Below are 12,285 nucleotides of genomic sequence, written 5' to 3' on the forward strand. Positions count from 1 at the left end.
GACTGTGTTAGTTTCTTCTTAAGCAGGTGGTTGTGATCTCTTCCTTTGAGTTCAGTTTCCTAGTTTATGTTAATGACTTGGCATAATGATAAAATACATTTTCAGAAAGCATGTGAATTTGGAACTCTGCCTTTTCTGTTTATATTAGGCTTCATTTTAAAGGCAAGTGAAATTGCTTCAAATAAAACAGCTCCAAGTTTACAAGAAACAGTTAAGAGAAGGCAGAGACAAGCAGACCCACTTCTTTGTGGAAATTTGCGCAGTTGCCATGGACCTACATAAGGAATGGGAGGACACAGAGGCCAGCTGGCATAAGGAGAAGATGGAATTGCTGGACCAGTTTGACAATGAAAGGAAGGAATGGGAAAGTCAATGGAAGATCATGCAGAAGAAGATAGAAGAGGTACAAGTTGATTTGTTTTGAATGTATTCTAAACTTCAAGTTCTGGTTGAAAACTTTGTTGAAGTTCATTTTTTGTATTCTATATAGCACTGAAAGAGATACAAGTATCAATAATATTTACTTGATTGATATTGCATGACTTTTCCTCATGGCATCTTAGGGATTTATACTTATTTTACAACATTGCATTAAAATTAAGATCTTGAAACTTCACTCTATAGTACATCCACTTTTTAAACATTTCTGACCAGAGAGGCTTGATATTAAAAGTTAAGTTTATAATGAGGTAACAGTGGGTCATGACTGTAACCCTAAATTCTCAGAAGCCAGTATGTAATTTATATGGAGTCTGTAGAGTGAGTACACTTGGGCAGTGTACTTACTGAATTTACAAGTTTAGCCAGGCAGCAGACTGTTTTACCTACATGGCTAAACAACTGGCTAGATTAATTATGCATCCTTAATTATTTTGACTGCATGCTAGAGTTAGGAAATTGTAATCAACTAGACTCATCCAGCCAGTGATCCATGAACGTGCCAGTTTCTGAGTTTTAGATTCTGATTGACCTCCGTACCTCCTTGTAGATCCCATCCAATTTTGTCATGTGTAAGTGGAGGAAGGAAGGGGAAATTAAGGGAGCAAAGAAAACATAGTTTGCAAATCACAGAGGCAAGTTATGTCATGCTATTATGGTTTGTTTCCTGTGTATACAGTTATGTAGTTGGGAATGTATTTATATAATGTACTTACCCAGAATGTCCATGATGGTACGTTTCAATACCTGAATACTAGCACTGTGCTCTACTTATCATCCATACACTTATATGTAAATGTACCAGATATGCTACATTCTTGTAAGCTACGGAGCTACAGTAAAAAAGAAAGGGGGTGCAAAGTATTTTCACAGGTCACAGAGAAAACCATTTTTTTGCCAGTCCTGGGGCTCAAACTCAGAGCCTGAGCACTGTTCTTGGGCTTTCTCACGGCTAGAGCTCTACCACTTGAACCACAGCACCATTTCCAACTTTTTTCTATGCATGTGGTACTGAGGAATCAAACCCGGGACTTCATGCATGCTAGGCAAGCACTCTACTGCTAGGCCAAACTCCCAGCCCCAGAGAAAACAATTCTTAAACTAAAACAAACCTATGTCCTAGGAATAGCACTTTTCCCATAGTTTTGAAATGAAAACACTTGTTTTCCCCACACTTTCTTAGAAAAAGGGTGATATTAATAGCAACCTTCAGGCAATACCTCAGGTAGTATGTCTTTCAACTAGGATTTGGGGTAAATACAAAGTAGCCATAAATCTGTTATTACATGATCCTTAGAATACATGGAGTATGCATATTGATTGTGGTTTTGTTTTGTTTTTGTTTTTGTGTTTTGTTGGTCATGGGCTTGAACTCTGGGCCTGGGCATTGTCCTTGAGCTCTGAAGGCTAGTGCTCTATCACTTGAACCGCAGTGTCACTTCTGATTTTCTGATGGTTAAATGGAAATAAGAGTCTTATGGACTTTAGTGCCCAGGCTGGCTTTGAACCATGATCTTCAAATTTCTGCCTCCTGAGAGTAGCTAAGATTACAGATATGAGCCACTGGCATCCAGCTGATTGTGGTTTTGCAGTGTAGGCACTTGTTCTAATAGTTACCTGATGGTCCCTTTTGAAATTTGACAAACTTTCCAAAGAATAAAGAGAAGGCAAATCTTTAGGAAGAAATTGAGTAAGTGCCTGCAGGTTTAATTAAAGCCTGAACAAGAAAAAAACTCAAGGATCTGCTTTATTATAGACAAATAGATGAATCCAGGGGTTTAGCTCTGTTATACATAGGTCATTGCCACAATCTTAGCCTTAAAAGCACATTAATTAGTGAAAACTAATTATCTAGCAACTAGGGGAATAAACATCTTTTTGACTGGCCTCTATGTGCTTAGGGAACAGAATGAGGCAACTTACTAGGTGAAATATTAGTAATTTCGACAGTTAAGTGTTGCTATCCAAGTAGAATAATGACTAAAACTCATTATTTTAATGTTAAATTCTTGCTTCTCCCAAAATGCAGGTGGCTCAAGCTATACTCAGGGGGCTGAGATCTGAAGATCACAGTTTGAAGCCGACCTGGGCTGGAAAGTCTCTGAGACTTTTATCTCTAATTAAACACCAAAAAAAAAAAAAAAAAAAAGAAAGCCAAAAAGGCCTAAAACGGAGCTATGGCTCAAATGATACTGTATTAGGTTTGAGTACATAAACTCAGGGAACTCAAGCCCCAGAAGTGGCAAAAAAAAAAATCTTGACTCTCTCTGAAAGCAATTAGAAGCATGACCAATGATTGGTTCACTCATCCTAATCTTGTGATTGTACTACTGCATTATGTAAAAACATAAGGGTTTGTTTTATCTTTCATTGATTTGTTTTCTAGTTGTGGGGCTTGAACTCAGGGTCAGGACTCTACCCCTGAGCTGTTTTGCTTAAGACTAGCACTCTACTGTTTTGGGCCACAGCACACTTCCAATTTTCTGATGGTTAATTGGAAGTAAGACTCTCCAGACTTTCTTGCCCAGGCTGGCTTTCAGATCTCAGCCTCCTCAGTAACTAGGATTACAGCTTTCAGTTTTTTTTAATTCTAATCATAAAAGAAGAGTACTTAAGGGTGGTCAAAATGTTCCAGCTAATCCATAATTTAGAGGACCCATTTGGAGGCAAAAGCATTAATATCTGGGAAAGTATGAAGTAAAATGGCAAAGAGGACTTGTCAACGTGGATTGGGAAAGTTTTAATTTCTTTCTTACAGCTTTGTCAGGAGGTAAAACTTCGGAGGAAAAACAACATGAATGAACGATTTAAAGTCATTTGTCTTGATCATGAAAAGGCTGTTCAAGATAAAATCTTGGAATCTTCTCCAAAGGACCCCAATTCAGAACAATCTGATTTTACAGGGGTACATCACAGGGACAGACTGGGAAAAGAAAAGAAAATAGAGCAGAGCTTTCTCAGTGAAGAGAATGGAGCGTTTAAGGAGCAAAAAGCAACCAAAAAATCAAAAGTGGGGTTTACAGATCCTTTGGCCACAGACAAGGACTGTGAGGGCTGGCCTGGCCGGAAGACCTCTGAGGAAGAAAGTAAGAGCTGTTCAGGAGCCCTCAACACTGTAAGTAAGATATGATTGGCCTTGGACTATGTCTAAGGAAATATTTACATTTCTAAGTGCTAACATGCTATTGTTTATATGTGCAAAGGCCCTTGAAGAACTTGCCAAAATTAGTGAAGAGTTATGCAGCTTTCAAGAGGAAATTCGAAAGCGGTCTAACCACAGAAGGTAGGCTGGCACATATGTAATTGTTTTATTCCAGAAAAACAGTATGGATACTGGTTTTAGTTAGTGAATCCAAACTGTTTTCTCTTTACAGTTTTTAGAATTATTGAGTAATAAAATTTTATTTTCTTGGAAACAAGATGAAGGGCGGGGGTGAGGGGAGGTAAATGGAGACCAAAACATGAGAAACAGTATCAGTGTTTGTGAAGTAATGCGCCTTCTGTCTGGCGAATATAATGTAACCCTTTTATTAATTACAATAAAAATATATGAAAAGAATTTATTTTCTTGGATACAAGAGGCAATACTCCCAACTGTATGTCTTGATTTGCGCTTTTTTTTCTCTTGCCAGTACCAGGCCTTGAACTTAGAACTTTGTACTCTTGCTCAACTACCCTCACCTCTACTTTCATCCTCACCCTCATCCCCACTCCCACTTCCAGCTAACAGCTGATTATTTACCACTGTGCCACACCTCTAGTCCAGTTATTTGTTTTGTTTTTGTTTTGCTGGTTTATTGGAGACAAAGTCTCTATTCTGCCTGGGCTGGGTTCAAACCAAGATCCTTATATCTCAATCCCAAGAAACTAGGGTTACAGGCCTGAACCAGCTATGTGCAAATACTCTTATATACATCTTCTAGTTCTCTTTGTCATTTATGAGAAATACTTTTACTTTTGGTGTTTAGTTGAGGTACACGTTCTACAATAAATTAATGGGCGTCCTCTACTGAAGCTTTTTGTTCATTTCTTAAATTTGGCCTGGAGAAAAGTTTGTAATGGGGCAAATCCTGTTAAATGTGGTATTTTGATTATACATTGCGATTCAGCTGAAATATTTTACGTCTGATTCATTTGTTTCTCTATGATTAGCCACTGTATAATAACAACATGTAATTTTCAGAACAGCATATAAATGTGTGCACATATACACATGCCTCAAAAATGCTGCTTTAGTTTGCAAACAGTATATAACTAACAGTTGTAGCCAAAAAATTTAAAGGTACTTTAGAGTTTTGATATGGTAAACAAAGATGCATTATTCTGGGATCAGTACTTATTTCCTTTGGGGCCAGTTATCTGTTTTTTGTTTGTTTGTTTGTTTTAGTTACTAATTAGTAAGGATTTATTTTAGTATAACAGTGTTACTGTAGGAAGAAATAGAAAAAGAGAGAAAGACATTTCTTACTCTTGATCCAGGAAATGGAAGTTAGTGACTCTTAGGAAGCTATGACAGTGAGAAACTGTGAGGATATTTTTTTCTTACTACAGAAATAGATTGCTTGAACCACTTCTTTGAAGAATTTATCTTAAAATAAAATGATCACTAAAATGCCTGTTTGATCCTTATGTAGGATGAAGTCAGACTCTTTTCTACAGGAAATACCAAATGTAATCAGCGCACCTCAGAAAGAACATCTGATCAACAATGACCAGCATGTTCTTCCAATCAGCTTAGAAAAGGAAAAACAGGAACATAGAAAGAACCTGAGCTATACCCCTGTACCCCAAAGCAATTCTATGAAAAAATGTGGAATTGATACGATTGATTTGCAAAGAAATGAAACCCCACCACTTCCTCCTCCAAGAAGCACATCTCGAAATTTTCCCAGCACATATGCTGAACAAGTCCAAGAGAGACTGAAGGAAAGTTTAGCCCACAGAAACTGGGTGGCCCACAAGGGTCAAGGAGAAAAGAATGTCAAGATAGGTTTCCTTTCTGGGAAACCTACTTTATGTCCAAGGGAAGAAAAGGTTTTAACACCAGAGATCAGCATACATAATAATCTTCGAGGTAAAGAAGACACCAGATTGCCTATGTGGTCACATGACTTTGGGATAGGTACACAAAAGAGCCCTTCTGCTTTGTGCTTTCAGCAAAACAGCTCTACTCCCAGTAACCCTAAATCTGAAATGATTCCAGAGCACCTTCCCAAATCTCCCTCAAATCTTCATATAAACAATGACTGGAGTTCCTCAATAACACAGAGCAGTGGCTCACTTGCAAGTTTTGGTTGTGGCTTTGAAAGGATGACAAGGAATGAAAGGCTGGCAGCGAAGACAGATGAATTTAACAGAACTGTGTTTAGAACAGACCGAAATTGCCGTGCAATTCAACAGAGTCAAAACTACTCAAAATCATCTGAGGATCTTCATCCCTGTGATAACACTGCAGAAAGAGACAATGTGAAAACCAGTGGGCATGTGCTTGTGTCCATGCAAAATATGCTCACTAATCCCACCAAGAAATCAACAGCAGCCCTGATAAGACAAATGCAGGATTATGGAAATCCTAGCAGTTACTGGAATATGTTCCATGAGCACGACTGGAGACCAAGTAATTTTTCTGGTCGACCCAGGTCAGCTGACTCCAGGTCAAATTATGGTGTTGTGAAAAAGCTACTGAAAACCTATGAGACATCAACAGGGCCTGCATGTCAAAAGTCTAAATGCTTCCAGGATAACTGGATCAAATGCAATTCTGATGCCAGTGATAATGACACATTAAGTCAGCATTTAGAAATACATCCAGTGGAGCAAGAATTTCAGCCAAAAACAGCTTTGTTTGTGGGACAGCAAGTGAAACGAGGAATAGATGAGAAAAAGATAACAGAGGTAAGAAATTCAAATTATACATTTTAGTAGACCTGCATCCATAATTAGCAGTGGCTCTGAGTTCAATTGTCCATTCATACACATATGAATTAGAAACTTAGCCTCTGAATCCTTTGTGAGTATATGTCAGCAACATGAATTTAAACTGTAGTTTTTAAAGACCAGGGTTAGTATATTCCTTAAAAATAAGTTAGAGGTGCTGAGAGTTTGCCCAAGTGGTAGAGTGATTGCCTAGTACACACAAAATCCTGGGTTCGATTCCTTGGTACCACATACATAGAAAAAAGCTGGAAGTGGTGCTGAGGCTCAAGTGGTAGAGCTCTAGCCTTGAGAAAGTCCAAGGACAGTGCTCAAGCCCTGAGCTCACGCCCAGGACTGGCAAAAAAAAACTTAGAAAAAAGGGCCGGGAGTTTGGCCTAGTGGTTAAAGTGCTTGCATAGCATGCATGAAGACCCGGGTTCTATTCCTCGGTACCACATACATAGAAAAAAGCCGGAAGTGGTGCTGAAGCTTAAGTGGTAGAGCTCTAGCCTTGAGAAAGTCCAAGGACAGTGCTCAGGCCCTGAGCTCAAGCCCAGGACTGGCAAAAAAAAAAAAAAAAAAGTTAGAAAAAAATAAGTTAGAGAAATATGTCCAGTGACTTTAAGAAGATTAAATGTCTATATTCTTGGATGAGAAATTATTGAAAAATGTGCATTTGCTAATTTCTAAAGTTTTTTGAAGTATATAAATATTTCTAAATAGCTTTCACTTTTCAGTCATTTTCTATGATCAATCATTCGTAGCATTTGATTCATGTTGGAAGGATTAGTCACAAGAATGTGAATATTGGCTAACCACATCATTTAAATAATGTCTTAGTTTTATTATCCATGATACTAAAAGACCATATATGGAAGCCGGGCACGATGGCTCACACCTGTAATCCTAGCTACTCAGGAGGCTGAGATTTGAGGATCAAGGCTCAGAGCCAGCCCAGGCACAAAAGGACCTGAGACTCTTACCTCCAGTTAATCTCTAGAAAATGGGAAGTGGGACTTGGCTCAAGGGTAGGGCAGTAGCCTTGAGCTGAAGAGCTCAGGGACAGTATCAGGTTGAGTTCAAGCCCCATGACCCACCAAAAAAAAAAAAAAAAGATCATATGTGGGAGCAAGGCCACATGGAGATATGTTTAGCACGTGAAATGAGAGAAAGAAGGGGGAAGGGAAGAGATAAACGAGAGAAAGAATGGAACCACAAAATTTAAATAAATCCATCCTTTCTCTGTAGTCCATATCCAAAAGAGTAAAATTTCCATGAATTATAAGAGGTCAAATAAATTGATAAAGTGAAAACTCATAAAGCATTTCCTTTCCATGTGTATAAAATTACAAAGCATTGCAAGGGATTATTTACCAGTATTTCAATGAATAATCCTTCTTTTACATTTCTCTATTTTTCAGTTGAGCTCAGAAATAGCTCTGAAATCCTACAGCTGGAGATATGCAATAGAAATATACACATTAACCAACAAAAATTCTCATTAGCTAGCAAGAAACAATAAATGGGTTTTTCCTTTTTGTGTGTGTGTTTTTGATTTGGAAGCAAGATGCTGTATTATAGATGTCTATAAGTAGACTTTGCTTTGCTTTAGGTTGGTCAGCTTTCCCTTATAATTAATTAAAACAATAATAAGCCTCCAAAGAGAGAAAAAATAAAATGCAGGTTATTGTCAGCCATGGCTAGAATAGTAGAAACTGAGGCCTCTGTATTGTCCCTTGTCAATAAAAGGCCACAAGCTTTGTTTAGAGATTAGGTAGAACCAAGGGTAATCTTTTTAATAGTTATGTTCACTAAAATTAAAATAAAACAAAGGAAAGAAGACAATGAAAGGATAAAGAAGGAAAAGCTTTTCACTCATCATAAGACTCAAATTAGCTAGCAAATCTTATTAGCAATTTCAAATTAAGTTATATTTGGACAAAGGTAAGGGCTGGGTATATAGCTCAGTAGCAGAGCATTTGCTTAGTATGTGTGAGACCTTGGGTTCAATCTCCAGCATGGCAAAAAAAAGAGAAAGAAAAAAGAAAAAAACTTTAAGGAGATAAGTACAGTTCTTAAACGTTTGTGGGACAGCGTCTCAGTGATCTCTAGTTTAAAAACAAAACAGGTAACTTATGTTTGAAAGCCTTGTGCTTTTGCTTTCTAAATGTATCCGTTGCCTGACATAAACAAACAACTTAATACAATTGCCTGATTATCTTTTTATTATTTTCAAATACCATCAAACATTCTAGTATCCCCCAAGAAATAGTCTGTAGATCCATCATATTGAAATTATTTGACTTGAACTTTTGGATCTTGAGCTCATAGTCCTACAAAGCCATCAACTATAACAAGATTTGCCAATGTGACGAGAGCTGTAAGAGTATCAAATACCATCTTCCATATTACAGTTGGAGTTTGGATTCAAACTGACCTTGATTAAAACACTCATGGCTAGCTATATATGCTAGATAAATACCTGCTTTCTTTGCTTGTAAATGCATTATGAAACCAACCCCCAAGTTGGGACCCATAATGTTATGCTGCATTGCTGATGTGTGTATAGTAAGATAAATGCATTCATTTTTGTAGGAATCCATGGCAATGAAAGCCTCAAATGGAAAAGGATTTTCCCGACCAGCTAGACCTGCAAATCGCAGGCTGCCATCCAGATGGGCGTCTAGATCTCCATCAGCGCCCCCTGCCTTGCAGAGGATCGCACACAACTCTAATCTCTCTCTGCGAGCTGAGGCACACATGATCTAAGTCTCTAGCCTGGATTAATAGATTACAGAAGTTGTAGTCCCAGTTGCTACACTAGACATTCTGAGTGTTTACAGCCGGTCCTGTTCTCCTCTGCATCTTTCAGGATTACTAGGAAGAACAGTTTTTTTTAAAAAAAAAATCTTAACTTTCCATCAGTCTTCAGTGTTTTTAATCTACAGAAGAATTATCTCTTTGTAGTTTGATTTCTTAGGTCAGATTTTTTCAATGTCATCCTTATTAATTTTTCACTGTGATTTAAGTTGGAACAGTGTACAATATTGTATATTCTAACTTTCCTGCAGTTTGCAGAAAGCAAGGCGATAACGCATGGCCATGTGTTTGTAGCTGCATGTGCTGTAATAAGTATTCTAGTATGTATTTAGGTAAAAAAAAGTCTGTGCTAGTGTTGACTTTGATGTATACCTATATATTCTTTGTTTTTATTTAAATGTTTTGAAAATATACAGTACTATTTATATTTTGTATACCTTTTAATAGGTATTCACCTAAGGCATTTGAGGTTCATATATTAATTAATCACTTTCTTGACCCACAACTACATTTTAAAAAAGAATTAACCACATATCTAACAGTAGTTTCTAAATATAGCATATAACTAGCTTCTTAATCCACGTGAGGATAGACTTATACCATGGATTTTCTTGTTTATTCTTTTAAATAAAATTGCAACAAATTTAACAAGTCAGTATTCTTAAGTCAGCATAAAATGTTTATAAATGCTTCTCTATCATTTGGTAGTCTCAAATGGCTTTACCTGTATACTTGATCCTCAGAGCCAACATCATAAGACTGCCTTATGAATGATAGGACTAAATAATAAGTTTATTTTGTCAACCTCACTGACAGATACTCCTTAAATTTTATGCAAAATGAAGTTATATTATGCTGAGTTTTACTTATTTCTTACAATTATGGTAAGCTTTTAGTTTAGTTGTCTTATCTGGAGCTATACATGCTTAGAGGTAAGTATTTTTTTCTTTTTTCTAACTTTTCCCCTAAAATTAGTGATAAAAGACTAGCTCACTTTTTTATTGACAAGGAAGATCAGGAAAAAATATCTCATTGAGAACTGAATTATATTTCTTATAATGTGCTATAAAAAGGCCTTAAATATTGGCACCCACAGTAGCATAAGAAACAGAAGAATGTATGTTTTGTGTGTGTGTGTGTGTGTGTGTGTGTGTGTGTGTGTGTGTATACCTTGGCTACAATTTTCCCACAGTAAATATATGGATACAATCTTTAGAACTGGCAGAACTGGAGTGCTGAAGTGCTTGGAATTCCACATACAAGTTCTTAGAAGCGTCTTATGTTTATTTGCCACTGCCTCTATTCACAGCCAGTTATATTATTATTTAGATATTAATTCTGTTTCATCTTTTAATACCAAAAAGGTCAAGAAGTTCTTATGCCAAATATATGTAAAGGGATCTCTCCTTATGATGTTTTAGCCCCTAAGAGGGATTCATTTTATGATACCCTGCTCTGAGGTAAAGTAAAACATTTGCAAATAACTGACTGCCTTAAAAGGCTCACTACTGTAGCATAGTGATGACTAGATCCATGCTGTACAGTAAGTTCCAGGAGGTAAGCTGAATTAAACTAAAGGGGGAGGATGGATCTGATGGCAAGGGCTATAGACGTACTCTACTAATTCTCATTTCCTTCAGGGATTATCTTTCTTTCTCACATGACATCCATCAAAGAAAAGTAACCCAGATACCAAGTGATGGCACTTTAATCATACACCTTTCTAGTTTAAGGAAGAAAATATTGGAAAGGGGATTCCCTGGGATGTAAATTGCTATATATGCTGCCCTTCAGCCTGCCTGGTAGAAGTGACAATTCTGCCTTTACCTGCAAATCAAGAGTCTTGAAAAGTTAAACTGCTGCTAAATCAAAATCCTCTGGGAGTACTTAATTAAAACAACAACAACAACAAAATCGAAATGCAAGCTATATGATGACCAATCAGATACTAACACAGTGCCCCCCCACTTACTCTCCCCACACCATCCTGAGATATGACTTTGTTACCTATAAATGAATTGTCAACCTTCAGAATTTAAGCCATTTTCTTTTTATTATTATTTGAATGAATAAGTGGGACTACCTTAGTGACACATTGACTAAAATCATGGAATATTAAAGCCCCTGATTTCAAACTGCACAGATAAAACAGATTAACTATTCTGTGTTCTCCTTTAAAATATTTTATAATTTTTTACGGAAAAAATTAACGATCAAGTGGAAATTCTCCTTGAAAAAATATTTTTGAGGTACAATCGTGCTTTATAACTGGTAATTTTTCTACTTTGGATAGACATTTTCTTACCCACTGGTACACTTCATCATGCTGTCATTTCTGCATTTAAGGAATTTGTAAACATTTATGGAAATCTGATTAGATGCAAAACTTATAGATGTTTTTAGAAAGAAAATCTCACATTACTTCATAGAGGACTACTGATATGGTTGGCTACACTCAGAAATAGTAAGACAAAAGTAAAGAAGTATTCTTAAATTTCTCTATGTGTGTGCATGCGCACATATACCACACACACTACTCTTACATAATTTCTCTATATTGCCTTATGTCCCAAAGCCAAATATAAACATATAAACAGTGCATTGTATAGTTCACTGTTATTCATTATTGATTATTCACAGATTTGATTTGTTTTATATAGAGACAGTAAAAGTAATGTGTCATTTTGTTGGTGTTGCCCTAAAACTTGATTTGCTTTTACATAGGTGACCTTAACCAGCCACCATCTCATCCTGAGGAAGCTTCTGAACCTAAGCAGAGTATCCACCTCTCTAAAAAGATCTTGAAAATAAATTTGTAGGCACATTTCTGATTGAATGATTACTTGATATTGCAATCTCCTTCATCCTTTGGAAGCTGTTAAATAAAATAAGTTTGGAAACACTTGGTGTGTAGTTGTCTACATTGAGAATATTTTCATGTCTCTCCTTTTTACAGGGAACTGCAGCAAGGGAGACGATGTAAGTCTAAATTCAAATGTGTACACAATTCCGGTCTAGATTCTCCAAAAATATCTCTGGAATTTAAAATACATCTGCTTGACTTCCTGCTCCTAACCACATACAACCTGATAGAGTTTCTCACACAGACAT

The 12,285-nt window shown here is 36.8% G+C and overlaps 1 protein-coding gene across 2 annotated transcripts; it reads left to right on the forward strand.

The window, feature by feature from the left end:
• The first annotated feature begins 267 nt into the window (after positions 1–267).
• Positions 268–12,076, forward strand: Kiaa0408 (KIAA0408 ortholog). 2 transcript variants are annotated; one of them, XM_090338161.1, is made up of 5 exons: positions 268–403; positions 3,197–3,553; positions 3,642–3,721; positions 5,073–6,333; positions 8,950–12,076. In XM_090338161.1, exons 1-5 carry the CDS (start codon positions 269–271, stop codon positions 9,121–9,123), a joined length of 2,007 nt encoding a protein of 668 aa, XP_090194287.1. In that variant the 5' UTR covers position 268; the 3' UTR covers positions 9,124–12,076. The 2 variants fall into 2 exon arrangements, with proteins under 2 accessions (XP_090194287.1, XP_090194288.1); XM_090338162.1 differs by having other exon boundaries at positions 316–403; positions 3,342–3,553.
• Positions 12,077–12,285: the final 209 nt, after the last annotated feature.

The sequence above is a fragment of the Megascapheus bottae genome, chromosome 8, assembly GCF_031878675.1.
Source record: "Megascapheus bottae isolate mThoBot1 chromosome 8, mThoBot2.hap1, whole genome shotgun sequence".
Lineage (NCBI taxonomy): Eukaryota > Metazoa > Chordata > Mammalia > Rodentia > Geomyidae > Megascapheus > Megascapheus bottae.

What these genes read in the sequence shown, in the direction of transcription:
- Kiaa0408 (XM_090338161.1), top strand. Translation starts at nt 269, where the DNA reads ATGGACCTACATAAGGAATGGGAGGACACAGAGGCCAGCTGGCATAAG. An exon ending in TGCAGAAGAAGATAGAAGAG is followed by an intron (nt 404 to 3,196) that starts GTACAAGTTGAT and finishes TCTTTCTTACAG; the next exon opens with CTTTGTCAGGAGGTAAAACT. An exon ending in AAGCGGTCTAACCACAGAAG is followed by an intron (nt 3,722 to 5,072) that starts GTAGGCTGGCAC and finishes ATCCTTATGTAG; the next exon opens with GATGAAGTCAGACTCTTTTC.